Source organism: Heterodontus francisci, chromosome 45, assembly GCF_036365525.1.
Source record: "Heterodontus francisci isolate sHetFra1 chromosome 45, sHetFra1.hap1, whole genome shotgun sequence".
NCBI lineage: Eukaryota > Metazoa > Chordata > Chondrichthyes > Heterodontiformes > Heterodontidae > Heterodontus > Heterodontus francisci.
Genome location: NC_090415.1, coordinates 318,231 through 346,026, shown reverse-complemented (window position 1 = coordinate 346,026; position 27,796 = coordinate 318,231). Strand labels below are relative to the sequence as shown.

Below are 27,796 nucleotides of genomic sequence, written 5' to 3'. Positions count from 1 at the left end.
ACGGGAGGTGAAGGAGAGCATTGCTGGGGCAGAGAGAAACGGGGCAGGAGAGGGAGAGAGTGCAGAGAGGGGAAGGAGAGAGAGTGCAGAGAGAGGGAGGGAAAGAGAGGGGGGAGAGAGAGAGAGAGAGGTTGGGAGGAGAGGGAGGGAGAGAGAGGGAAGGAGAGAGATAGGGAAGGAGGGAGAGGAAAGGAGAGAGGGAGGGAGAGGAAAGGAGAGAGGGAGGGAGAGGAAAGGAGAGAGGGAGGGAGAGGAAAGGAGAGAGGGAGGGAGAGGAAAGGAGAGAGGGAGGGAGAGGAAAGGAGAGAGGAAGGGAGAGAGGGAAGGAAGGAAGGGAGAGAGAGAATGCAGAGAGAAGGAAGGAAAGGGAGTGGAGAGAGGGAAGGAGACAGGGAAAGTGGAGCGGGGAAGAGGGAGGGAGAGAGTACAGAGAGAGGAAGAAGACGGGGAGAGAGAGAGAGTGCAGAGAGGGGGAAGGAGAGAGAGAAAGAGTGCAGAGAGGGAGGAGGGGAGAGAGAAGGGGGGAGGGGAGAGAGAAGGGGGAAGGAGAGAGAGGGGGGAAGGAGAGAAAGAGTGCAGAGAGGGAGGAGGGGAGAGAGAAGGGGGAAGGAGAGAAAGAGTGCAGAGAGGGAGGAGGGGGGAGAGAGAAGGGGAGGGGGAAAGGTGGTCATCAAAAGACAGATTGAAAGAAGACTGGGATTGGAGTGTGAGTCCTCCCAGGGTCAGGGAACACTTTGCAACCTTTCACCCTGGCCTCGAACAATCCACCAGCTCCCGTGCCCTCCCTCTCTCTCTCTCTCCCTCCCCCAAAGCCATGACACAAAAGACAAAGAAAGTTCCAGAAGAAGGCGCCATCCTGGGAAGCGTCTGGTCGAGGGGGTTTGACCTCCACAATCACTTGGAGACGTCTCCCTGCCCTCCGCACCCCCCAGACATCGGCCAGGACAGCTGCACCGAGACCTTGGGGGCTTAGACGTTCCTGGTGCTGTCTCTGCGGGGAGGTCCTACGCCGGCAGACTCAGCTTGTTCCCCTTCAGAACTGCAAGAGAGAAAAAGTAAAGCCCTGTGACAAGGCAGTTTATCAACAGGCCCCCCCGCGGTCACCGCCATCCTCAGCAGCCCCTCCATCAAAACCTCCCAAAAAAAAACCTCCCTCCCCCCATCCGCATCCCCACACACGGCAGAAAGGGCCCAGGATCCAGCCAGGCCTGGTATCAGCAAACAACAAGAGCCAGGCGGTGAGGGGCCAGAGACTGGGAGGGTGAGAGAGGAGGAGAGTCCACGATGGGAGGGCGAGAGAAGAGGAGAGTCCACGAGGGGAGGGCGAGAGAGGAGGAGAGTCCACGAGGGGAGGGAGAGAGAGGAGGAGAGTCCACGAGGAGAGGAAGAGAGAGGAGGAGAGTCCACGATGGGAGGGAGAGAAAGGAGGAGAGTCCACGATGGGAGGGAGAGAAAGGAGGAGAGTCCACGATGGGAGGGAGAGAAAGGAGGAGAGTCCACGAGGAGAGGAAGAGAGAGGAGGAGAGTCCACGAGGAGAGGAAGAGAGAGGAGGAGAGTCCACGATGGGAGGGAGAGAAAGGAGGGGAGTCCACGATGGGAGGGAGAGAAAGGAGGAGAGTCCACGATGGGAGGGAGAGAAAGGAGGAGAGTCCACGATGGGAGGGAGAGAAAGGAGGAGAGTCCACGATGGGAGGGAGAGAAAGGAGGAGAGTCCACGAGGGGAGGGAGAGAGAGGAGGAGAGTCCACGAGGGGAGGGAGAGAAAGGAGGAGAGTCCACGAGGGGAGGGAGAGAAAGGAGGAGAGTCCACGAGGGGAGGGCGAGAGAGGAGGAGAGTCCACGAGGGGAGGGAGAGAGAGGAGGAGAGTCCACGAGGGGAGGGAGAGAAAGGAGGAGAGTCCACGAGGGGAGGGCGAGAGAAGAGGAGAGTCCACGAGGGGAGGGCGAGAGAGGAGGAGAGTCCACGATGGGAGGGAGAGAAAGGAGGAGAGTCCACGAGGAGAGGAAGAGAGAGGAGGAGAGTCCACGATGGGAGGGAGAGAAAGGAGGAGAGTCCACGATGGGAGGGAGAGAGAGGAGGAGAGTCCACGATGGGAGGGAGAGAGAGGAAGAGAGTCCACGATGGGAGGGAGAGAGAGGAAGAGAGTCCACGATGGGAGGGAGAGAGAGGAGGAGAGTCCACGATGGGAGGGAGAAAGGAGGAGAGTCCACGATGGGAGGGAGAGAGAGGAGGAGAGTCCACGATGGGAGGGAGAAAGGAGGAGAGTCCACGAGGGGAGGAAGAGAGAGGAGGAGAGTCCACGATGGGAGGGCGAGAGAGGAGGGGAGGGCGAGAGAGGAGGAGAGTCCACGATGGGAGGGAGAGAGAGGAGGGGAGGGCGAGAGAGGAGGAGAGTCCACGATGGGAGGGAGAGAGAGGAGGAGAGTCCACGATGGGAGGAAGAGAGAAGAGGAGAGTCCACGAGGGGAGGGAGAGAGAGGAGGAGAGTCCACGAGGGGAGGGAGAGAGAGGAGGAGAGTCCACGATGGGAGGGAGAGAGAGGAGGAGAGTCCACGATGGGAGGGAGAGAGAGGAGGAGAGTCCACGAGGGGAGGAAGAGAGAGGAAGAGAGTCCACGATGGGAGGGAGAGAGAGGAAAAGAGTCCACGAGTTGAGGGAGAGAGAGGAGGAGAGTCCACGATGGGAGGGAGAGAGAGGAGGAGAGTCCACGAGGGGAGGAAGAGAGTCCACGATGGGAGGGAGAGAGAGGAGGAGAGTCCACGAGGGGAGGAAGAGAAAGGAGGAGAGTCCACGATGGGAGGAAGAGAGAGGAGGAGAGTCCACGATGGGAGGGAGAGAGAGGAGGAGAGTCCACGATGGGAGGGAGAGAGAGGAAAAGAGTCCACGAGTTGAGGGAGAGAGAGGAGGAGAGTCCACGATGGGAGGGAGAGAGAGGAGGAGAGTCCACGAGGGGAGGAAGAGAGTCCACGATGGGAGGGAGAGAGAGGAGGAGAGTCCACGAGGGGAGGAAGAGAAAGGAGGAGAGTCCACGATGGGAGGAAGAGAGAGGAGGAGAGTCCACGATGGGAGGGAGAGAGAGGAGGAGAGTCCACGATGGGAGGGAGAGAGAGGAAAAGAGTCCACGAGTTGAGGGAGAGAGAGGAGGAGAGTCCACGATGGGAGGGAGAGAGAGGAGGAGAGTCCACGAGGGGAGGAAGAGAGTCCACGATGGGAGGGAGAGAGAGGAGGAGAGTCCACGAGGGGAGGAAGAGAAAGGAGGAGAGTCCACGATGGGAGGGCGAGAAAAGAGGAGAGTCCACGATGGGAGGGAGAGAAAGGAGGAGAGTCCACGATGGGAGGGAGAGAAAGGAGGAGAGTCCACGATGGGAGGAAGAGAGAGGAGGAGAGTCCACGATGGGAGGGAGAGAGAGGAGGAGAGTCCACGATGGGAGGGAGAGAGAGGAGGAGAGTCCACGAGGGGAGGAACAGAAAGGAGGAGAGTCCACGATGGGAGGGAGAGAAAGGAGGAGAGTCCACGATGGGAGGGAGAGAAAGGAGGAGAGTCCACGATGGGAGGAAGAGAGAGGAGGAGAGTCCACGATGGGAGGGAGAGAGAGGAGGAGAGTCCACGATGGGAGGGAGAGAGAGGAGGAGAGTCCACGATGGGAGGGAGAGAGAGGAGGAGAGTCCACGATGGGAGGGAGAGAGAGGAAGAGAGAGGAAGAGAGTCCACGATGGGAGGGAGAGAGAGGAGGAGAGTCCACGATGGGAGGGAGAGAAAGGAGGAGAGTCCACGAGGGGAGGGCGAGAAAGGAGGAGAGTCCACGAGGGGAGGGCGAGAAAGGAGGAGAGTCCACGATGGGAGGGAGAGAGAGGAGGAGAGTCCACGAGGGGAGGGAGAGAAAGGAGGAGAGTCCACGAGTTGAGGAGGAGAGAGGAGGAGAGTCAACGAGGGGAGGGAGAGAGAGGCGGAGAGTCCACGATGGGAGGGAGAGAAAGGAGGAGAGTCCACGAGGGGAGGGAGAGAGGAGGAGAGTCCACGAGGGGAGGGCGAGAGGAGGAGAGTCCACGAGGGGAGGGCGAGAGAGGAGGAGAGTCCACGAGGGGAGGAAGAGAGAGGAAGAGAGTCCACGAGAAGAGGGCAGGGAGGAGGAGAGTCCACGAGGGGAGGGAGAGAGAGGAGGAGTGTCCAGGAGGGGGGGACGAGAGAGGAGAAGAGTCTAGGAGGGGAGGACGAGGGAGGAGGAGAGTCTAGGTGGGGAGGATGAGAGAGGAGGACGAGAGAGGAGGAGAGTCTAGGAAGGGAGGACGAGAGAGGAGGAGAGTCTAGGAAGGGAGGACGAGAGAGGAGGAGAGTCTAGGAAGGGAGGACGAGAGAGGAGGAGAGTCTAGGAGGGGAGGACGAGAGTCTAGGAGGGGAGGACGAGAGAGGAGAAGAGTCTAGGAGGGGAGGACGAGGGAGGAGGAGAGTCTAGGAGGGGAGGACGATGGAGGAGGAGAGTCTAGGAGGGGAGGACGATGGAGGAGGAGAGTCTAGGAGGGGTGGACGAGGGAGGAGCAGAGTCTAGGAGGGGGGGACGAGCGAGGAGAAGTGTCTAGGAGGGGAGGACGAGAGAGGAGGAGAGTCTAGGAGGGGAGGACGATGGAGGAGGAGAGTCTAGGAGGGGTGGACGAGGGAGGAGCAGAGTCTAGGAGGGGGGGACGAGCGAGGAGAAGTGTCTAGGAGGGGAGGACGAGAGAGGAGGGGAGTCTAGGAGGGGAGGACGAGAGAGGAGGGGAGGATGAGGGAGGAGGAGAGTCTAGGAGGGGTGGACGAGGGAGGAGCAGAGTCTAGGAGGGGGGACGAGAGAGGAGGGGAGTCTAGGAGGGGAGGACGAGGGAGGAGGGGAGTCTCGGAGGGGAGGACGAGGGAGGAGGAGAGTCTAGGAGGGGTGGACGAGGGAGGAGCAGAGTCTAGGAGGGGGGGAGAGAGGAGGGGATTCTAGGAGGGGAGGACGAGGGAGGAGGAGAGTCTAGGAGGGGAGGACGAGGGAGGAGGAGAGTCGAGGAGGGGAGGGAGAGAACAGTCCCTGCGATGCGTTCGGACCTTTGGTGATGTAGAGATAGAAGAAATCGCAGTAAAGGATGGTCTGAACAATGCCAGCCACGATTGCAATTAGATCAAAGAAGCCCTCGCTGTAATAACGCCAGATCCAGTTGAGCAGGTACAGGGTGCGGTACATGCCCAGGGCGAAGAGGTAATGGCTGGTGATGGTCTCTGCCTCTCCTGTCTTACTGACCATGAATAACTGCGGCAGGATAGCCACAGATTCCAGGTAAATAGAGAATGTCCACATTATCTGGAACACAGGAAGGCAGTGTTAGAGCGAATACACAGTCCGAGAGTATATACATCCCCCTCCGACAGTGCAGCACTCTCCTCAGTACTGACCCTCCGACAGTGCAGCACTCCCTCAGTACTGACCCTCCGACAGTACGGCACTCCTTCAGTACTGACCCTCCGACAGTGCAGCACTCTCCTCAGAACTGACCCTCCGACAGTGCAGCACTCCCTCAGAACTGACCCTCCGACAGTGCAGCACTCCCTCATAACTGACCCTCCGACAGTGCAGCACTCTCCTCAGTACTGACCCTCCGACAGTACGGCACTCCCTCAGTACTGACCCTCTGACAGTGCAGCACTCTCCTCAGTACTGACCCTCCGACAGTACGGCACTCCCTCAGTACTGACCCTCAGACAGTACGGCACTTCCTCAGTACTGACCCTCTGACAGTGCAGCACTCTCCTCAGTACTGACCCTCCGACAGTACGGCACTTCCTCAGTACTGACCCTCTGACAGTGCAGCACTCTCCTCAGTACTGACCCTCCGACAGTGCGTCACTCCCTCAGTACTGACCCTCTGACAGTGCAGCCCTCCCTCAGTACTGACCCTCCGACAGTACGGCCCTCCCTCAGTACTGACCCTCCGACAGTGCAGCACTCTCCTCAGTACTGACCCTCCGACAGTACGGCACTCCCACAGTACTGACCCTCCGACAGTGCAGCACTCTCCTCAATACTGACCCTCTGACAGAGCGGTACTCCCTCAGTATTGACCCTCCGACAGTACGGCACTCCCTCAGTACTGACCCTCTGACAGTGCAGCACTCCCTCAGTACTGACCCTCTGACAGTGCAGCACTCCCTCAGTACTGACCCTCTGACAGTGCAGCACTCCCTCAGTACTGACCCTCTGACAGTGCAGCACTCTCTCAGTACTGACCCTCCGACAGTACGGCACTCCCTCAGTACTGACCCTCCGACAGTACGGCACTCCCTCAGTACTGACCCTCTGACAGTGCAGCCCTCCCTCAGTACTGACCCTCCGACAGTACGGCCCTCCCTCAGTACTGACCCTCCGACAGTGCAGCACTCTCCTCAGTACTGACCCTCCGACAGTACGGCACTCCCACAGTACTGACCCTCCGACAGTGCAGCACTCTCCTCAATACTGACCCTCTGACAGAGCGGTACTCCCTCAGTATTGACCCTCCGACAGTACGGCACTCCCTCAGTACTGACCCTCTGACAGTGCGGCACTCCCTCAATACTGACCCTCTGACAGAGCGGCACTCCCTCAGTACTGACCCTCTGACAGTGCAGCACTCTCCTCAGTACTGACCCTCCGACAGTACGGCACTTCCTCAGTACTGACCCTCTGACAGTGCGGCACTCCCTCAATACTGACCCTCTGACAGAGCGGTACTCCCTCAGTATTGACCCTCCGACAGTACGGCACTCCCTCAGTACTGACCCTCTGACAGTGCAGCACTCCCTCAGTACTGACACTCTGACAGTGCAGCACTCTCCTCAGTACTGACCCTCTGACAGTGCGGCACTCCCTCAGTACTGACCCTCTGACAGTGCGGCACTCCCTCAGTACTGACCCTCTGACAGTGCGGCACTCCCTCAGAACTGACCGTCCGACAGTGCGGCGCTCCCTCAGGACTGACCCTCTGACAGTGCAGCGCTCCCTCAGTACTGACCCTCCGAGAGTGCGGCACTCCCTCAGTACTGACCCTCTGACAGTGCAGCACTCTCCTCAGTACTGACCCTCCGACAGTGCGGCACTCCCTCAGTACTGACCCTCTGACAGTGCGGCACTCCCTCAGAACTGACCCTGTGACAGAGCGGCACTCTCTCAGTACTGACCCTCTGACAGTGCAGCACTCCCTCAGTACTGACCCTCTGACAGTGCAGCACTCTCCTCAGTACTGACCCTCTGACAGTGCGGCACTCCCTCAATATTGACCCTCTGACAGAGCGGTACTCCCTCAGTATTGACCCTCCGACAGTGCGGCACTCCCTCAGAACTGACCCTCCGACAGTGCGGCACTCACTCAGTACTGACCCGCCGACAGTGCGGCACTCCCTCAGAACTGACCCTCTGACAGTGCAGCACTCCCTCAGAACTGACCCTCTGACAGTGCAGCCCTCCCTCAGTACTGACCCTCCGACAATGCGGCACTCACTCATTACTGACCCTCCGACAGTGCGGCACTCACTCAGTACTGACCCTCCGACAGTGCGGCACTCACTCAGTACTGACCCTCCGACAGTGCGGCACTTCCTCAGAACTGACCCTCTGACAGTGCAGCACTCCCTCAGAACTGACCATCCGACAGTGCAGCACTCCCTCAGTGCAGCTCTCCCTCAGTACTGACCCTCTGACAGTGCGGCACTCCCTCAGAACTGACCCTCCGACAGTGCAGCACTCCCTCAGTACTGACCCTCTGACTGCAGCTCTCCCTCAGTACTGACCCTCCGACAGTGTGGCACTCCCTCAGTACTGACCCTCCGACAGTGTGGCACTCCCTCAGTACTGACCCTCCGACAGTGCAGCACTCCCTCAGTACTGACCCTCCGATAGTGCAGCATTCCCTCGGTACTGACCCTCCGACAGTGCAGCTCTCCCTCAGTACTGACCCTCCGACAGTGCAGCATTCCCTCGGTACTGACCCTCCGACAGTGCAGCTCTCCCTCAGTACTGACCCTCCGACAGTGCAGCATTCCCTCGGTACTGACCCTCCGACAGTGCAGCTCTCCCTCAGTACTGACCCTGCGACAGTGCAGCATTCCCTCGGTACGGACCCGCCGACAGTGCGGCACTCCCTCAGAACTGACCCTCTGACAGTGCAGCACTCCCTCAGAACTGACCCTCTGACAGTGCAGCGCTCCCTCAGTACTGACCCTCCGACAATGCGGCACTCACTCATTACTGACCCTCCGACAGTGCGGCACTCACTCAGTACTGACCGTCCGACAGTGCGGCACTTCCTCAGAACTGACCCTCTGACAGTGCAGCACTCCCTCAGAACTGACCCTCCGACAGTGCAGCACTCCCTCAGTGCTGACCCTCTGACAGTGCGGCACTCCCTCAGAACTGACCCTCCGACAGTGCAGCACTCCTTCAGTACTGACCCTCCGACAGTGTGGCACTCCCTCAGTACTGACCCTCCGACAGTGTGGCACTCCCTCAGTACTGACCCTCCGACAGTGCAGCACTCCCTCAGTACTGACCCTCCGATAGTGCAGCATTCCCTCGGTACTGACCCTCCGACAGTGCAGCTCTCCCTCAGTATTGACCCTCCGACAGTGCAGCAATCCCTCGGTACTGACCCTCCGACAGTGCAGCTCTCCCTCGGTACTGACCCTCCGACAGTGCAGCATTCCCTCGGTACGGACCCGCCGACAGTGCAGCTCTCCCTCGGTACTGACCCTCCGACAGTGCAGCACTCCCTCAGTACTGATCGTCCAACAGTGCGGCACTCACTCAGTACTGACCCTCTGACAGTGCGGCACTCACTCAGTACTGACCCTCTGACAGTGCGGCACTCCCTCAGAACTGACCCTCCGACAGTGCAGCACTCCCTCAGTACTGACCCTCTGAGTGCAGCTCTCCCTCAGTACTGACCCTCTGAGTGCAGCTCTCCCTCAGTACTGACCCTCTGACAGTGCAGCACTCCCTCAGTACTGACCCTGTGACAGTGCGGCACTCCCTCAGTACTGACCCTCCGACAGTGCGGCAATCCCTCAGTACTGACACTCCGACAGTGCGGCATTCCCTCAGTACTGACCCTCCGACAGTGCGGCATTCCCTCAGTACTGACCCTCCGACAGTGCGGCAATCCCTCAGTACTGACACTCCGACAGTGCGGCATTCCCTCAGTACTGACCCTCCGACAGTGCGGCATTCCCTCAGTACTGACCCTGCGACAGTGCAGCACTCCCTCAGTACTGATCCTCCGACAGTGCGGCACTCCCTCAGTACTGACCCTGCGACAGTGCAGCACTCCCTCAGTACTGACACTCCGACAGTGCGGCATTCCCTCAGTACTGACCCTCCGACAGTGCGGCATTCCCTCAGTACTGACCCTCCGACAGTGCGGCAATCCCTCAGTACTGACACTCCGACAGTGCGGCATTCCCTCAGTACTGACCCTGCGACAGTGCAGCACTCCCTCAGTACTGATCCTCCGACAGTGCGGCACTCCCTCAGTACTGACCCTGTGACAGTGCAGCACTCCCTCAGTACTGATCCTCCGACAGTGCGGCACTCCCTCAGTACTGACCCTCCGACAGTGCGGCATTCCCTCAAAACTGACCCTGCGACAGTGCGGCATTCCCTCAGTACTGACCCTGCGACAGTGCGACACACCCTCAGTACTGACCCTCCGACAGTGCGGCATTTCCTCAGTACTGACCCTCCGACAGTGCGGCATTTCCTCAGTACTGACCCTCCGACAGTGCAGCTTTCGCTCGGTACTAACCCTCCGACAGTGCAGCACTCCCTCAGTACTGATCCTCTGACAGTACAGCTCTCCCTCAGTACAGATCCTCCGACAGTGCGGCACACACTCAGTACTGACCCTGCGACAGTGCAGCACTCCCTCGGTACTGACCCTCCGACAGTGCAGCACTCCCTCAGTACTGACACCGGGGGAGTGTCGGTCTGGATTATGGAGATCAAGTCCTGGAGTATATACATCACCCTCCGACAGTGCAGCACTCCCTCAGTACTGATACCGGGGGAGTGTCGGTCTGGATTATGGAGATCAAGTCCTGGAGTATATACATCACCCTCCGACAGTGCAGCACTCCCTCAGTACTGATACCGGGGAGTGTCGGTCTGGATTATGGAGATCAAGTCCTGGAGTATAGAGTTCATTTAATTGTGTCAATTATACCTCGAGAGGTGAGAAGTCATGGTTGACAAGGAATGCCAAGATGGCGGTGGGCACTGCCAGGAATTCAATCCGGAAGGTATCATGGTTTCCATCGTAGGTGGCCTTGAATTTCGAGTAAATCATCCACACTGTGCCATAAGAGCAACTGATATATACAATCTACGGAAAGGAGAAATGAGAGGACAGGTACAGTACGGGGGGTTAGATACAGAGTAAAGCTCCCTCTACACTGTCCCCATTAAAACACTCCCAGGACAGGTACAGTACGGGGGGTTAGATGCAGAGTAAAGCTCCCTCTACACTGTCCCCCATCAAACACTCCCAGGACAGGTACAACACGGGGGTTAGATACAGAGTAAAGCTCCCTCTACACTGTCCCCCATCAAACACTCCCAGGACAGGTACAGTACGGGGGGTTAGATAGAGTAAAGCTCCCTCTACACTGTCCCCATCAAACACTCCCCAGGACAGGTACAGTACGGGGGGGTTAGATACAGAGTAAAGCTCCCTCTACACTGTCCCCCATCAAACACTCCCAGGACAGGTACAGTACGGGGGGTTAGATACAGAGTAAAGCTCCCTCTACACTGTCCCCCATCAAACACTCCCAGGACAGGTACAGTACGGGGGGTTAGATACAGAGTAAAGCTCCCTCTACACTGTCCCCCATCAAACACTCCCAGGACAGGTACAGTACGGGGGGGGGGGTTAGATACAGTGTAAAGCTCCCTCTACACTGTCCCCATCAAACACTCCCAGGACAGGTACAGTACGGGGGGTTAGATACAGAGTAAAGCTCCCTCTACACTGTCCCATCAAACACTCCCAGGACAGGTACAGTACGGGGTTAGATACAGAGTAAAGCTCCCTCTACACTGTCCCATCAAACACTCCCAGGACAGGTACAGTACGGGGGTTAGATACAGAGTAAAGCTCCCTCTACACTGTCCCATCAAACACTCCCCAGGACAGGTACAGTACGGGGGTTAGATACAGAGTAAAGCTCCCTCTACACTGTCCCATCAAACACTCCCCAGGACAGGTACAGTACGGGGGATTAGATACAGAGTAAAGCTCCCTCTACACTGTCCCCATCAAACACTCCCAGGACAGGTACAGTACGGGGGTTAGATACAGAGTAAAGCTCCCTCTACACTGTCCCATCAAACACTCCCAGGACAGGTACAGTACGGGGGTTAGAGACAGAGTAAAGCTCCCTCTACACTGTCCCATCAAACACTCCCCAGGACAGGTACAGTACGGGGGATTAGATACAGAGTAAAGCTCCCTCTACACTGTCCCCATCAAACACTCCCAGGACAGGTACAGTACAAGGGGTTCGATACAGAGTAAAACTCCCTCTACACTGTCCCCATCAAACACTCCCAGGACAGGTACAGTACAGGGGGTTAGATACAGAGTAAAGCTCCCTCTACACTGTCCCATCAAACACTCCCCAGGACAGGTACAGTACGGGGGGTTAGATACAGAGTAAAGCTCCCTCTACACTGTCCTCATCAAACACTCCCAGGACAAGTACAGTACTGGGATTGGCTGGTCAATTTGGAGCACTTCCTGCCAGCAATCAGGGGGAGAAGCTGCACCTGTGCTGCAGCAACTGGGGAGAGGAGAGTGGAATAACTGCAAAGAGGTGACTATAGAGTGGAGACAGCTGCATTTACTGAGGAACTGTTGCACTTTTTCAAGGATTAAGAAGACCTGCAAGTCATTTTGGAGAGGTGGGTGTTGGAGCACCAGAGAACTGTTGGTTGTTTGGACTGTTGGGGGAGGGAGGAGGCACCGGAAGATCCAGGGGTGAGGCTGCCAAATTCTATAGGGAGCACTTGTATTTGGTCTTGTGTTTATCTGCCATCCTGCACAAAAGGGGCTCCCTCCCCACCCCCAACTGTGTGGCTCGGGACGGCTGGAGCTGCCCAGCTGAAGACTATCTTTCTACAACAACAGAAAAGGGAGAGAACCGGGCGGCTCTGGTCAACCCGGGCGAAGAGCCCTCCCCTAACTGGAAGATTGAACTGTAGACTCTGCAGGAAGGTGCTCCAACCACCAAGTGAAATGTAACATCCTTGCAGCTGTTCTCTCTCTTCCATCACTCGGCCACGTATCCACTCCTCTCCTTGTCCTTTTCAACCCTATCCTCCTCTACTCCCATCCCCACATCCCCCATCATATTGTTTGTGTTAAAGAAAACTGTCGTGTGCTTTGTTTCTTGGGGGTGGGCGTAGCTCTGCGACCCCATGGCAAGCCCCTCTTCGCCGGTGGCGGGGCCTTCCCGTTCATATGCTGCTGCGACAGCTGCAGCTGCACCTGTTTCCCCGTCACCGTTTGCATTAATAACATCGAAGCATGGAGTCAAGAGCTACGTCCACCCGAACATGACTATCGAGGCATGTGTGAAAGCAATGGCCGAGGTTGTCGGCCCTTCGGCCATTGTTGCAGCCTCTAAAATGTATGGGAAGGCAGTGTTTTTCCTGAAGACCGAGCGGGCGGTGTCCCTGGCTCTGAGCAAGGGGCTCACCGTGGGCGGGACCTTTCTGCCAGTGGACCCCCTGGAGGCCACTGCGCAAAGGCTCATTTTATCCAATGTCCCACCCTTCATCCCTGGTGAGCTCCTCCTTCCCCACCTGCACCATCTGGGGGAGGTAAAGACGGGGCTCACCCCAGTCACGCTCGGTCTTCGGGAGAACAGCCTCCGACACGTGTACTCCTTCCGCCGCCAGTTATTCATGCAGCTGGCGCGGGAGGAGGTGACAGAGGGCCACTTCAATGTAGAATTCCAGGGGACGGCCTACCGCGTCTCCTGGACCTTGGACGGGGTGCGGTGCCATGTCTGTAAGGGGGTGGGGCATGTTCGTAAGAACTGCCCCAACCTCTCGGCTGCCAACTCCAATTCGACGGCCCAGGGTGGTGACGCTGCACCTCCTCCCACCCCCCCTACACCACCACCAGATACCATTCAGTCGGTACCGGAGACTGTGTTTTTCACGGCCTCCGGCAGGGAGTGGGGTGACCGTCCAAGTGGAAGGAAGGCGCGGAGGAGAAATAAACATCGAGAGGCGCGTCCCCTGGACACCGTGACACTACCCGAGTCTGAGCTCAGCACAAAGCCCGATCTCGGGAAGTCAACTTGCCCCAGGGCTGGGCTCAGGCCCAGGGTGAATAAAAAAAAAAGGAGAGTGTGGAGGTGGAGGCCTCTGATGATATGGAGGTCTCTGAGCCTCTGCGCCCTGGTGGGAAAAAGAGGAGAAGGCACCCCTCCACAGAGGTAATGAGGGGCCCTGAGGCGCAGGGCCCATCTGTTGGAGGGGAGCTGTCTCCTGTCTCGGGTCCCCAGGTTTCCCCTACCGCTACCACCAAGGCTACAAAGTCCAGGCAGGAGCTCCCTATTCCTCAGGATGGAAGGGAGGAGAAGGCCCCGGTACATGAGGCCCCTCCTGAAGGAGTAAGTGGGGCCCTGCTTGTGGTGGGGGAGCCTGGGGACGCCGCCCATTCTGCCACTGCTACTGGGTCGGGTGCCCTGAATGAAGGGGAGGGCGAGGCCCCAGAGGGTCGGCCCTCCCAGCCGGAGTCCACCACCAACCTAGAGACACCCGACCCGGTTATAACCGAGAATGCTGCCCCATCTGCTGGGCCTGTGGGTGCTGACGGAGCGGGAGATGACCTTGGCTCCGGCTGGTTTTCCGGAGTCAGGAACTTCTGTCTCCCCTGGACCACTCATTGGCCTGGGGACGGAGGTGGAGGGGGGTCCTGAGCCGCTGGTGCCTACAGGCTCCAGTTTCACAATAGAACCCAGAGAGGACTCCTCCGCCATCGATCCTGGGGGTGGGATCGCGACGGAGGCGGGACCAGCTGGCACGGCCGGGACGTCCGCCCCACAGTGTGTGGTAGATGTGTTGGCCGCTGGCGGTGACGACCCGGAGAAGGATGGGGATTCGGTGGGGGACACGGAGGATGATCTTGATTCCATCGCCAGTGAGGTGGTGGAGTCCCTCGTGCCTCCCACCGAATCTCCCCTCATCCCCCACGGCGGAACTCCGGGATTTCCTCGCGGTTTGCAGGGGCTGCCGCAATAAAGTTCAGCTGGCCCTCGACCGCTGGTCGAATCTGTCGCTGATCATCCAGTCCGTCCGTGCCGCCCTGAAGATAGCGGGCAAGCGCGCGGACGTGAAACTGGTTGAGAGGCGCCGTTTTAATGTGTTCCTCAATGGGTTGCTGGGGGAGTGGAGGGCCAGGTGCACTTCCACTCCCTCCTCACAGTGAGCTGTTGGTGACGGGTTTTAAGTACCTTTGACATGAAGATAACCATAGCCAGCCTCAACATCAACGGCAGCAGAGGGGCTCACCGCAGATTTCACAATCTCTCAGTCCTTAGGGAAGGGAGATACGCGGTGAGCTTTCTGCAGGAAACCCACACCGTTCCGGGAGACGAAGCCACCTGGCTCCTGGAGTGGCAGGGTGGGGTCTACATGAGTCACCTCACCCCTATTTCTAGTGGGGTGGCTATCTTGTTGGCCCCGACTTTTCAGCCGGAGATCTTGGGGGTCAAGGAGCTAGTGCCGGGACGCTTGCTCCACCTCGCCGTTCGCCTGGGTAGCGTGCCGCTCCACTTTGTGAACGTGTACGCGCCCAGGCCCGGCGCGTTGCAAGTGCGCTTCTTTGAAGAAGTGTCCGCTCTCTTGAGCTCCATCGATAGCGGCGAGTGCATCATCCTTGTGGGGGATTTTAACTGCACCCTCGAGGTGGGGGATCGCTCCGGACCCCAGCGCGGCCAAGCGTCGGTGGAGAAGTTGAGGGGACTGATCAGCTCCCTGAACTTGGTGGACGTCTGGCGGAATCTCCATCCCGATTCCAGCGCCTTCACGTGGAGGTCTGGAGGAGGAGGGTCGCGAATCGACCGCCTCTACATTTCGCAGGCGTACGCCTCCCGCGTCTCGGCGGCCTCCATGCGGCTGGTGCCGTGCTCGGACCACCGCTGGTTGTGGGCGGAGTTCACTCCGCTCCGCACGCGGGCGGGGTCCGCGTACTGGCACTTTAACAACCGGCTGCTGGAGGACGTGCGATTTCGGGACTCGTTCTGTCGATTCTGGGCCGACTGGAGAAGGAAGCAGGGGGGCTTCCCCTCCTTGAGGCTATGGTGGGATGTGGGCAAGACTCACATCCGCGTCTTCTGTCAGGAGTACGCGAAGGGGTCGACCAAGAGGCGGGAAGCCGAGATCGGGTGCCTTGAGAGGGAGGTGCTCGACTTGGAGTCCCGCCTCGGTCATGCCGTCGTGGACCCGGCTCTGTGGCAGGCGTACAAAAAGAAGGGCGCGCTGAGGGACCTGCAGCTCATAGGGTCCCGAGGCGCGTACGTGAGGTCGCGGAACCAGATCCTGGAAGATTTGGACTGCGCCTCACCCTTCTTCTACTCGCTGGAAAAATGGCGGGGGGTCCGTAAGCAGCTCATCGAGCTGCTGGCCAACGACGGATCCTCCATCACGGATCCGGAGGGAATGGGCCTCCTGGTCCGTACTTATTACAGTGCGTTGTTCTCTCCGGATCCGTCTAGCGAGGATGTGCGCAGAGTTTTGTGGGAGGACCTGCCGCAGGTCAGCCCGGAGGGCTCCGAAGGATTGGAGGCTCCGCTCACGTTGGCGGAGCTGACTGGTGCCCTCCACCAGCTCTCGAGGGGCAAATCCCCAGGGCTGGATGGGTTGACCGTGGAGTTCCTCAGGGCGTTCTGGGACGTCCTGGGGGACGATTACGCGCGGGTCCTGGGGGAAAGCCTGGCGACCGGGGAGATGCCCCTCTCGTGGCGCAGGGTGGTCATCGTCCTGCTGCCGAAGAGGGGCGATCTCCGCCTGCTTAAAAACTGGCGTCCGGTCTCCCTCCTCAGCACGGATTATAAGATCTTTGCCCGGGCTATGTCTACCCGCCTGGGCTCCGTGCTGGCCCACATGATCCACTCTGACCAGTCCTACACGGTCCCGGGCCGGTCCATCCAGGACAACATCCACCTGGTCCGGGACCTGATCCATCTTTCCCAGAGGACTGGTCAGTCGGTCGCCTTTCTCTCCCTCGATCAGGAGAAGGCGTTCGACAGGGTGGATCACGATTACCTTTTCGGGACTCTGCGCGCTTTCGGACTCGGGCCGCATTTTGTGGCCCGGGTCTGACTTTTATACGCCGCCGCAGAGTGTCTAGTCAAAGTTAACGGGTCCATGACGGCGCCCCTTCGATTTGGGAGAGGAGTGCGTCAGGGGTGCCCCATGTCCGGCCAATTGTATACCATCTGCGTGGAGCCCTTCCTGTGCCTGCTTCGCAGGAGGTTGACGGGATTGGCTCTGCGCGAGCCAGCCATGCGGGTCGTCCTCTCGGTTTACGCCGACGACGTGCTCCTCGCAATCACAGATCCCGTTGACTTGCGGAGGATGCGCGACTGCCAGCAGATCTTTTCTGCCGCGTCCTCCACGAGGATCAATTGGGAGAAATGTTCCGGACTCCTGGTTGGTCAGTGGCGGGTGGACTCCCTGCCGGAGGAGATGACACCTTTTGCGTGGAGCACCACGCACCTCCTCTATCTGGGAGTCCACCTTAGCCCCGCTGAGGAAGCCTGGCTGGTAAACTGGCAGGAGTTGGAGGCGAAAGTCACCGCTCGGCTGGGGCGCTGGACAGGACTGCTCCGAGTGCTTTCCTACAGGGGCCGAGCGTTGGTCATAAACCAACTGGTGGCCTCCATGTTGTGGTACCGGTTGGTCACTTTGGCCCCGCCCCCTGTATTTGCCACCAAGATCCAGAAGAAACTCGTCGATTTCTTCTGGGGCAAGAGGAAACACTGGGTCTCTGCCGCGGTCCTGAGTCTCCCGATTGAGGAGGGCGGTCAGTCGCTGGTGTGCGTCCGCACCCAGGCTGCGACTCTCCGCCTTCGGACCCTGCAGAGATACTTGTACGTTGAGCGTCCTCCCAGATGGTGTGCGCTGGCGACGTATTTTTTCCGCCAGTGTCACTGCCTTCAAGACGACACGCAGCTCCCGGTGGAGTCCGTTAGCCGCGCCTCTCTGAGGGAGTTGCCTGTCTTTTACCGGGATCTATTCCGAGTCTGGAACATGGTCGCCTCCAGTCAGGGCGCTCCCCCGCCGGCGGAGGACAGCGCCTCGGCTGTCCGTGCGGCCGACTCCGGGGACGGTCCGGCGGGCGGATCAGTAGCCGAAACCCCCGGGACGCCCCTCACTGCGGGTGGCGAGGGGGCTCGGGAGTGCGGAGCGATCCCGGCCGAGCTGACACCCGCTCGGCCGGAACTGCTCATCGGACCCAGGCCCCGAAACCCTCCTCGGGAGCCGGTCCTGCACAACCCGAGCCGCCTCTCGGAAATGCCCTCTGTGCCATTCCGGTGCGGAGGGGCTTGGGCCGGGAGGAGGATCTCCTCGTCGGTCTGCTCCTGGGCCTGGCCAAGGTGGCAATTCACAGGTCCAGGTTGCGGGCCGTCGGGGGGTCCGTCCTCCCCGATTGCCTGCCCCTCTTCCGCGGTTACGTTCGCGCCCGGGTGTCCCTGGATAGGGAGCATGCGGTGTCCGCCGGTACGCTTGAGGCCTTCCGCGACCGGTGGGCACCGCAGGGACTGGAGTGCATCGTCGACGCCGAGAATGGCATTTTAATTTGAGTTTTTGTTTATTTATCTGGTTTTAATAAAGTTATTTTAAAAATATAAGTGTGTATATAAAGGGGGCCTGAGGAATAAAGGCCCCCTCGACATATAAAAAATATATATAAAGGGGGCCTGGGGTATAAAGGCCCCCTCGACATAAAAAAATATTTTTAAAAAAACGGGCGTTAGATGCAGAGTAAAGCTCCCTCTACAAAAGAAAAAAAAAAATGGGGTTAGATACACAGTAAAGCTCCCTCTGCAAAGAAAAAAAAAACGGGGCTTCATAAGAACATAAGAGCAGGAGGAGGCCATTCGGCCCCTCGAACCCCCTCACCCCCCCCCCCCCCCCCGCCCCAATTCAACCCGATCCCGGCCGATGTTCTACCTCAACTCCTGAATCCCGGACGAGCCCCCGCCATACCCCTCGATTCCCTCAGCGCCCAAACATCCCTCCACCTCCGTCTCGAATATGCTCGACGACTGAGCATCCGCAACTCTCTCGGGGAGAGGGAATTCCAGGGATTCACAAACCACCCCCCCGCCCCCCCCCCCGGATCTAAGAGCTTTCTCCCCGTCTCGGTCCCAAATGGGCCGACTCCTTATCCTGGGACTGTGACGCCCCGTCCCGCCACTTCTAGACTCTCCAGCCAGCGGGCAGGGGGAGTGGGAAACGGGGAAAACCCCGTCTAACCCCCTCTGAGATGTTTATACGTTTCAATGAGGTCACGTCCCATTCGGCTAAACTCCAGGGAATGCTGAAGCGGCTTTCGAGTCGGGGTCCCGTTCAGCCGCGGGTGGAAGGGTGGGGGGGAAATCGGATGGAAAACGGCCTCCACTCTCTGACGGGAGGTTCAAACCGGGCGGTAACAAAGGTGAGGAGGCGGGAAAGGGGCCCCCGTTACCTTCATGCACGTGTTATACAACGAGATGAAGTTGGTGAAGAGGTCAAGATAGCGCGTGGTGAAAACGATGGCAAACAGCAGCTGGCTCTTCCCAGAGATACCTGACAGAGAGAGAGAGAGAGAGAGAGAGGGGGTCAAGGGGGCCACAATGACAGAGAGAACACGCTCAAAGGGGAAAACGTCCCCTATCGCAGCTATCCCACCCTCCCCCCCCCGGTGTCAGGACGGGCAAGCACTGCTCTTCACTCATCGGACACGCGGGCTCTGCCAATCGGCAAAGACCTGGTCAGACCGCAGCAGTTCTGGGCACCGCACCCGAGGGAGGACCTACCGGCCTCGGAGGCAGGGCAGCCGAGATTCGCCAGAACGACACCAGGACTCGGAGGGTTAAATTACGAGGAGAGGCGACACAAGCCAGGGTTGCCTTGCCTGGCATTCAGAAGGCGGAAGGGGGCGAACTGGTCGAAGCATCCAAGATATTAAGGGGAAAGTATTTCCGCTGGTTGGGCAGTCTGGGACGGGGGGACGGAGACTGGAACTTCGAGCCAGACCTTGCGGGAGTGAAGTCGGGAAATCTGTCTACGCACCGAGGGCGGGGGGGAAGGATTCGAATTCAATCGTTAATTGTAAATCGGGCATCGATGGACTGTTGTTGACCGAGGTTCTGGGGGATATGGGGGCAAACGCGGGTGGGCTGAGGGAGTCAGATTACAGATCGGCCATGATCACCTTGAATGGCAGGGCAGGATCGAGGAGGGGGCTGAATGGGATCCTCCTGTTCCTGTGTAACTGGCTCGAGGGGGTGGAGGCTGAATGGGATCCTCCTGTTCCTGTGTAATAGGCTCGAGGGGGTGGAGGCTGAATGGAATCCTCCTGTTCCTGTGTAACAGGCTCGAGGGGGGGAGGCTGAATGGGATCCTCCTGTTCCTGTGTAACAGGCTCGAGGGGGTGGGGGCTGAATGGGATCCTCCTGTTCCTGTGTAACAGGCTCGAGGGGGTGGGGGCTGAATGGGATCCTCCTGTTCCTGTGTAACAGGCTCGAGGGGGTGGGGGCTGAATGGGATCCTCCTGTTCCTGTGCAACAGGCTCGAGGAGGGGAGGCTGAATGGGATCCTCCTGTTCCTGTGTAATAGACTCGAGGGGGGGGGAGGCTGAATGGGATCCTCCTGTTCCTGTGTAACAGGCTCGAGGGGGGGAGGCTGAATGGGATCCTCCTGTTCCTGTGTAACAGGCTCGAGGGGGTGGGGGCTGAATGGGATCCTCCTGTTCCTGTGTAACAGGCTCGAGGGGGGGAGGCTGAATGGGATCCTCCTGTTCCTGTGTAACAGGCTCGAGGGGGTGGGGGCTGAATGGGATCCTCCTGTTCCTGTGTAACAGGCTCGAGGGGGTGGGGGCTGAATGGGATCCTCCTGTTCCTCTGTAACAGGCTCGAGGGGGGAGGCTGAATGGGATCCTCCTGTTCCTGTGTAACAGGCTCGAGGGGGTGGGGGCTGAATGGGATCCTCCTGTTCCTCTGTAACAGGCTCGAGGGTGGAGGCTGAATGGGATCCTCCTGTTCCTGTGGAACAGGCTCGAGGGTGGAGGCTGAATGGGATCCTCCTGTTCCTGTGTAATAGGCTCGAGGAGGGGAGGCTGAATGGGATCCTCCTGTTCCTGTGTAACAGGCTCGAGGGGGTGGGGGCTGAATGGGATCCTCCTGTTCCTGTGTAACAGGCTCGAGGGGGTGGGGGCTGAATGGGATCCTCCTGTTCCTGTGTAATAGACTCGAGGGGGGGAGGCTGAATGGGATCCTCCTGTTCCTGTGTAACAGGCTCGAGGGGGGAGGCTGAATGGGATCCTCCTGTTCCTGTGTAACAGGCTCGAGGGGGTGCAGGCTGAATGGGATCCTCCTGTTCCTGTGCAACAGGCTCGAGGGGGTGGGGGCTGAATGGGATCCTCCTGTTCCTGTGTAACAGGCTCGAGGGGGTGGGGGCTGAATGGGATCCTCCTGTTCCTGTGTAACAGGCTCGAGGAGGGGAGGCTGAATGGGATCCTCCTGTTCCTGTGTAATAGACTCGAGGGGGGGGGAGGCTGAATGGGATCCTCCTGTTCCTGTGTAACAGGCTCGAGGGATGGGGGTGAATGGGATCCTCCTGTTCCTGTGTAACAGACTCGAGGGGGTGGGGGCTGAATGGGATCCTCCTGTTCCTGTGCAACAGGCTCGAGGGGGTGGGGGCTGAATGGGATCCTCCTGTTCCTGTGTAACAGGCTCGAGGGGGTGGAGGCTGAATGGGATCCTCCTGTTCCTGTGTAATAGGCTCGAGGGGGTGGAGGCTGAATGGAATCCTCCTGTTCCTGTGTAACAGGCTCGAGGGGGTGGAGGCTGAATGGGATCCTCCTGTTCCTGTGTAACAGGCTCGAGGGGGGGAGGCTGAATGGGATCCTCCTGTTCCTGTGTAACAGGCTCGAGGGGGGGAGGCTGAATGGGATCCTCCTGTTCCTGTGTAACTGGCTCGAGGGGGTGGAGGCTGAATGGGATCCTCCTGTTCCTGTGTAATAGGCTCGAGGGGGTGGAGGCTGAATGGAATCCTCCTGTTCCTGTGTAACAGGCTCGAGGGGGTGGGGGCTGAATGGGATCCTCCTGTTCCTGTGTAATAGGCTCGAGGGGGGGGAGGCTGAATGGGATCCTCCTGTTCCTGTGTAACAGGCTCGAGGGGGTGCAGGCTGAATGGGATCCTCCTGTTCCTGTGTAATAGGCTCGAGGGGGGGGAGGCTGAATGGGATCCTCCTGTTCCTGTGTAACAGGCTCGAGGGGGTGCAGGCTGAATGGGATCCTCCTGTTCCTGTGTAACAGGCTCGAGGGGGTGGGGGCTGAATGGGATCCTCCTGTTCCTGTGTAACAGGCTCGAGGGGGTGGGGGCTGAATGGGATCCTCCTGTTCCTGTGCAACAGGCTCGAGGGGGTGGGGGCTGAATGGGATCCTCCTGTTCCTGTGTAACAGGCTCGAGGGGGGAGGCTGAATGGGATCCTCCTGTTCCTGTGTAATAGGCTCGAGGGGGGGAGGCTGAATGGGATCCTCCTGTTCCTGTGTAACAGGCTCGAGGGGGGAGGCTGAATGGGATCCTCCTGTTCCTGTGTAACAGGCTCGAGGGGGTGGGGGCTGAATGGGATCCTCCTGTTCCTCTGTAACAGGCTCGAGGGTGGAGGCTGAATGGGATCCTCCTGTTCCTGTGTAATAGGCTCGAGGAGGGGAGGCTGAATGGGATCCTCCTGTTCCTGTGTAACAGGCTCGAGGGGGTGGGGCTGAATGGGATCCTCCTGTTCCTGTGTAATAGACTCGAGGGGGGGAGGCTGAATGGGATCCTCCTGTTCCTGTGTAACAGACTCGAGGGAGGAGAGGCTGAATGGGATCCTCCTGTTCCTGTGTAACAGACTCGAGGGAGGAGAGGCTGAATGGGATCCTCCTGTTCCTGTGTAATAGGCTCGAGGGGGGGAGGCTGAATGGGATCCTCCTGTTCCTGTGTAACAGGCTCGAGGGAGGGGGAGGCTGAATGGGATCCTCCTGTTCCTGTGTAACAGGCTCGAGGGGGGAGGCTGAATGGGATCCTCCTGTTCCTGTGTAACAGGCTCGAGGGGGGAGGCTGAATGGGATCCTCCTGTTCCTGTGTAACAGACTCGAGGGAGGAGAGGCTGAATGGGATCCTCCTGTTCCTGTGTAACAGACTCGAGGGAGGAGAGGCTGAATGGGATCCTCCTGTTCCTGTGTAATAGGCTCGAGGGGGGGAGGCTGAATGGGATCCTCCTGTTCCTGTGTAACAGACTCGAGGGAGGAGAGGCTGAATGGGATCCTCCTGTTCCTGTGTAACAGACTCGAGGGAGGAGGCTGAATGGGATCCTCCTGTTCCTGTGTAACAGGCTCGAGGGGTGCAGGCTGAATGGGATCCTCCTGTTCCTGTGTAACAGGCTCGAGGGGGTGGGGACTGAATGGGATCCTCCTGTTCCTGTGTAATAGGCTCGAGGAGGGGAGGCTGAATGGGATCCTCCTGTTCCTGTGTAACAGGCTCGAGGGGGGAGGCTGAATGGGATCCTCCTGTTCCTGTGTAATAGGCTCGAGGAGGGGAGGCTGAATGGGATCCTCCTGTTCCTGTGTAATAGACTCGAGGAGGGGAGGCTGAATGGGATCCTCCTGTTCCTGTGTAACAGGCTCGAGGGGGGAGGCTGAATGGGATCCTCCTGTTCCTGTGTAATAGACTCGAGGGGGTGGGGGCTGAATGGGATCCTCCTGTTCCTGTGTAACAGACTCGAGGGAGGGGAGGCTGAATGGGATCCTCCTGTTCCTGTGTAACAGGCTCGAGGGGGGGAGGCTGAATGGGATCCTCCTGTTCCTGTGTAATAGGCTCGAGGGGGGGAGGCTGAATGGGATCCTCCTGTTCCTGTGTAACAGGCTCGAGGGTGGAGGCTGAATGGGATCCTCCTGTTCCTGTGTAATAGGCTCGAGGGGGTGGGGGCTGAATGGGATCCTCCTGTTCCTGTGTCACAGGCTCGAGGGTGGAGGCTGAATGGGATCCTCCTGTTCCTGTGTAACAGGCTCGAGGGTGGAGGCTGAATGGGATCCTCCTGTTCCTGTGTAATAGGCTCGAGGGGGGGAGGCTGAATGGGATCCTCCTGTTCCTGTGTAACAGGCTCGAGGGTGGAGGCTGAATGGGATCCTCCTGTTCCTGTGTAATAGGCTCGAGGGGGGGAGGCTGAATGGGATCCTCCTGTTCCTGTGTAACAGGCTCGAGGGGGGAGGCTGAATGGGATCCTCCTGTTCCTGTGTAACAGGCTCGAGGGAGGGGGGCTGAATGGGATCCTCCTGTTCCTGTGTGACAGGCTCGAGGGGGTGGGGGCTGAATGGGATCCTCCTGTTCCTGTGTAATAGACTCGAGGGGGGAGGCTGAATGGGATCCTCCTGTTCCTGTGTAACAGGCTCGAGGGGGGGAGGCTGAATGGGATCCTCCTGTTCCTGTGTAACAGGCTCGAGGGGGTGCAGGCTGAATGGGATCCTCCTGTTCCTGTGTAAACAGACTCGAGGGGGTGGGGGCTGAATGGGATCCTCCTGTTCCTGTGTAATAGGCTCGAGGAGGGGAGGCTGAATGGGATCCTCCTGTTCCTGTGTAATAGACTCGAGGGGGGGAGGCTGAATGGGATCCTCCTGTTCCTGTGTAACAGGCTCGAGGGGGTGGGGGCTGAATGGGATCCTCCTGTTCCTGTGTAACAGGCTCGAGGGGGTGCAGGCTGAATGGGATCCTCCTGTTCCTGTGTAACAGGCTCGAGGGGGTGGGGGCTGAATGGGATCCTCCTGTTCCTGTGTAACAGGCTCGAGGGGGTGCAGGCTGAATGGGATCCTCCTGTTCCTGTGTAACAGGCTCGAGGGGGGTGGGGGCTGAATGGGATCCTCCTGTTCCTGTGTAGCAGGCTCGAGGGAGGGGGGCTGAATGGGATCCTCCTGTTCCTGTGTAACAGGCTCGAGGGGGTGGGGGCTGAATGGGATCCTCCTGTTCCTGTGTAATAGGCTCGAGGGGGGAGGCTGAATGGGATCCTCCTGTTCCTGTGTAACAACTCGAGGGGGTGGAGGCTGAATGGGATCCTCCTGTTCCTGTGTAATAGGCTCGAGGGGTGCAGGCTGAATGGGGATCCTCCTGTTCCTGTGCAACAGGCTCGAGGGGGTGGGGGCTGAATGGGATCCTCCTGTTCCTGTGTAATAGGCTCGAGGGGGGGAGGCTGAATGGGATCCTCCTGTTCCTGTGTAACAGGCTCGAGGCGGTGCAGGCTGAATGGGATCCTCCTGTTCCTGTGTAACAGGCTCGAGGGAGAGGGAGGCTGAATGGGATCCTCCTGTTCCTGTGTAACAGGCTCGAGGGAGGGGGAGGCCTGGGCAACAGGCTTTGCGGCTGAGTTTTCCCTCCCATTTCCCCCGTCTTTAAATAAAGCAGCGGGTGCAAAATACACAAACCCCAGACAAGGGGCCACAAAACAGGCATTACCCCCAACTTGCCCACCTTGACCCCTTCACAACTTGCCCACCTTGACCCCCCACTCACAACTTGCCCACCTTGACCGCCTCACAACGTGCCCACCTTGACCCCCTCACAACTTGCCCACCTTGATCGCCTCACAACATACCCACCTTGACTCCCTCACAACCTGCCCACCTTGACTCCCTCACAACTTGCCCACCTTGACTCCCTCACAACTTGCCCACCTTGACCCCTCCTCACAACCTGCCCACCTTGACTCCCTCACAACTTGCGCACCTTGACCCCTCCTCACAACTTGCCCACCTTGACCCCTCCTCACAACCTGCCCACCTTGACCCCTCCTCACAACCTGCCCACCTTGACCCCTCCTCACACCCTGCCCACCTTGACCCCCTCACAACTTGCCCACCTTGACCCCCTTCACAACTTACCCACCTTGACCCCTCCTCACAACTTGCCCACCTTGACCCCTCCTCACAACTTGCCCACCTTGACCCCTCCTCAAAACCTGCCCACCTTGACCCCTCCTCACAACCTGCCCACCTTGACCCCTCCTCACAACCTGCCCACCTTGACCCCTCCTCACAACCTGCCCACCTTGACCCCTCCTCACAACTTGCCCACCTTGACCCCTCCTCACAACCTGCCCACCTTGACCCCTCCTCACAACCTGCCCACCTTGACCCCTCCTCACAACCTGCCCACCTTGACCCCTCCTCACAACTTGCCCACCTTGACCCCTCCTCACAACTTGCCCACCTTGACCCCTCCTCACAACCTGCCCACCTTGACCCCTCCTCACAACCTGCCCACCTTGACCCCTCCTCACAACTTGCCCACCTTGACCCCTCCTCACAACTTGCCCACCTTGACCCCTCCTCACAACCTGCCCACCTTGACCCCTCCTCACAACTTGCCCACCTTGACCCCTCCTCACAACTTGCCCACCTTGACCCCTCCTCACAACTTGCCCACCTTGACCCCTCCTCACAACTTGCCCACCTTGACCTCCTCACAACTTGCCCACCTTGACCCCTCCTCACAACTTGCCCACCTTGACCCCTCCTCACAACTTGCCCACCTTGACTCCCTCACAACTTGCCCACCTTGACTCCCTCACAACTTGCCCACCTTGACCCCTCCTCACAACTGCCCACCTTGACTCCCTCACAACTTGCCCACCTTGACCCCTCCTCACAACTTGCCCACCTTGACCCTCCTCACAACCTGCCCACCTTGACCCCTCCTCACAACTTGCCCACCTTGACCCTCCTCACAACTTGCCCACCTTGACCCCTCCCTCACAACTTGCCCACCTTGACCCCTCCTCACAACTTGCCCACCTTGACCCCTCCTCACAACTTGCCCACCTTGACCCTCCTCACAACTGCCCACCTTGACCCCCTCCTCACAACCTGCCCACCTTGACCCCTCCTCACAACTTGCCACCTTGACCCCTCCTCACAACTTGCCCACCTTGACCCCCTCACAACTTGCCCAACTTGACCCCTCCTCGCAACTTGCCCATCTTGACCCCTCCTCACAACTTGCCCACCTTGACCCCTCCTCACAACTTGCCCACCTTGACCCCCTCACAACTTGCCCAACTGACCCCTCCTCACAACTTGCCCATCCTTGACCCCTCCTCACAACTTGCCCACCTTGACCCTCCTCAAACATGCCCACCTTGACCCCTCACAACCTGCCCACCTTGACCCCTCCTCACAACTTGCCCACCTTGACCCCTCCTCACAACCTGCCCACCTTGACCCCTCCTCACAACTGCCCACCTTGACCCCTCCTCACAACTTGCCCACCTTGACCCCTCCTCACAACTTGCCCACCTTGACCCCTCCTCACAACCTGCCCACCTTGACCCCTCCTCACAACTTGCCCACCTTGACCCTCCTCAAAACATGCCCACCTTGACCCCCCTCACAACCTGCCCACCTTGACCCCTCCTCACAACCTGCCCACCTTGACCCCTCCTCACAACCTGCCCACCTTGACCCCTCCTCACAACTTGCCCACCTTGACCCCTCCTCACAACTTGCCCACCTTGACCCCTCCTCACAACCTGCCCACCTTGACCCCTCCTCACAACCTGCCCACCTTGACCCCTCCTCACAACTTGCCCACCTTGACCCCTCCTCACAACCTGCCCACCTTGACCCCTCCTCACAACTTGCCCACCTTGACCCCTCCTCACAACTTGCCCACCTTGACCCCTCCTCACAACTGCCCACCTTGACCCCTCCTCACAACTTGCCCACCTTGACCCCTCCTCACAACTTGCCCACCTTGACCCCTCCTCACAACTTGCCCACCTTGACCCCTCCTCACAACTTGCCCACCTTGACCCCTCCTCACAACTTGCCCACCTTGACCCCTCCTCACAACTTGCCCACCTTGACCCTCCTCACAACTGCCCACCTTGACCTCCTCACAACTTGCCCACTTGACCCCTCCTCACAACTTGCCCACCTTGACCCCTCCTCACAACTTGCCCACCTTGACCCCTCCTCACAACTTGCCCACCTTGACCCCTCCTCACAACTTGCCCACCTTGACCTCCTCACAACCTTGCCCACCTTGACCCCTCCTCACAACTTGCCCACCTTGACCCCCTCCTCACAACTTGCCCACCTTGACCCCTCCTCACAACTTGCCACCTTGACCCCCTCACAACTTGCCCACCTTGACCCTCCTCACAACTTGCCCAACTTGACCCCTCCTCGCAACTTGCCCATCTTGACCCCATCCTCAGCAACTTGCCCACCCTTGACCCCTCCTCACAACTTGCCCACCTTGACCCCCCTCACAACTTGCCCAACTTGACCCCTCCTCACAACTTGCCCACCTTGACCCCCTCCTCACAACTTGCCCACCTTGACCCCTCCTCACAACTTGCCCACCTTGACCCCTCCTCACAACCTGCCCACCTTGACCCCCTCACAACTTGCCCAACTTGACCCCTCTCGCAACCTTGCCATCTTGACCCCTCCTCACAACTTGCCCACCTTGACCCCTCCTCACAACTTGCCCA

The 27,796-nt window shown here is 59.0% G+C and overlaps 1 protein-coding gene across 1 annotated transcript in view; it reads right to left on the bottom strand.

Moving 5' to 3' along the window:
* Nucleotides 1-257: 257 nt before the first annotated feature.
* Nucleotides 258-27,796, bottom strand: part of LOC137356484 (ER lumen protein-retaining receptor 1) — a 30,611-nt gene continuing 3,072 nt past the window's right edge. The window contains exons 2-5 of the mRNA XM_068022369.1: nucleotides 18,752-18,852; nucleotides 10,208-10,366; nucleotides 5,067-5,319; nucleotides 258-1,039 (exon numbers count right to left, since the gene is read on the bottom strand). Of these exons, the coding sequence (XP_067878470.1) occupies nucleotides 1,005-1,039; nucleotides 5,067-5,319; nucleotides 10,208-10,366; nucleotides 18,752-18,852 (548 nt within the window). The 3' untranslated portion in view covers nucleotides 258-1,004. The remainder of the gene's footprint in view (nucleotides 1,040-5,066; nucleotides 5,320-10,207; nucleotides 10,367-18,751; nucleotides 18,853-27,796) is intronic.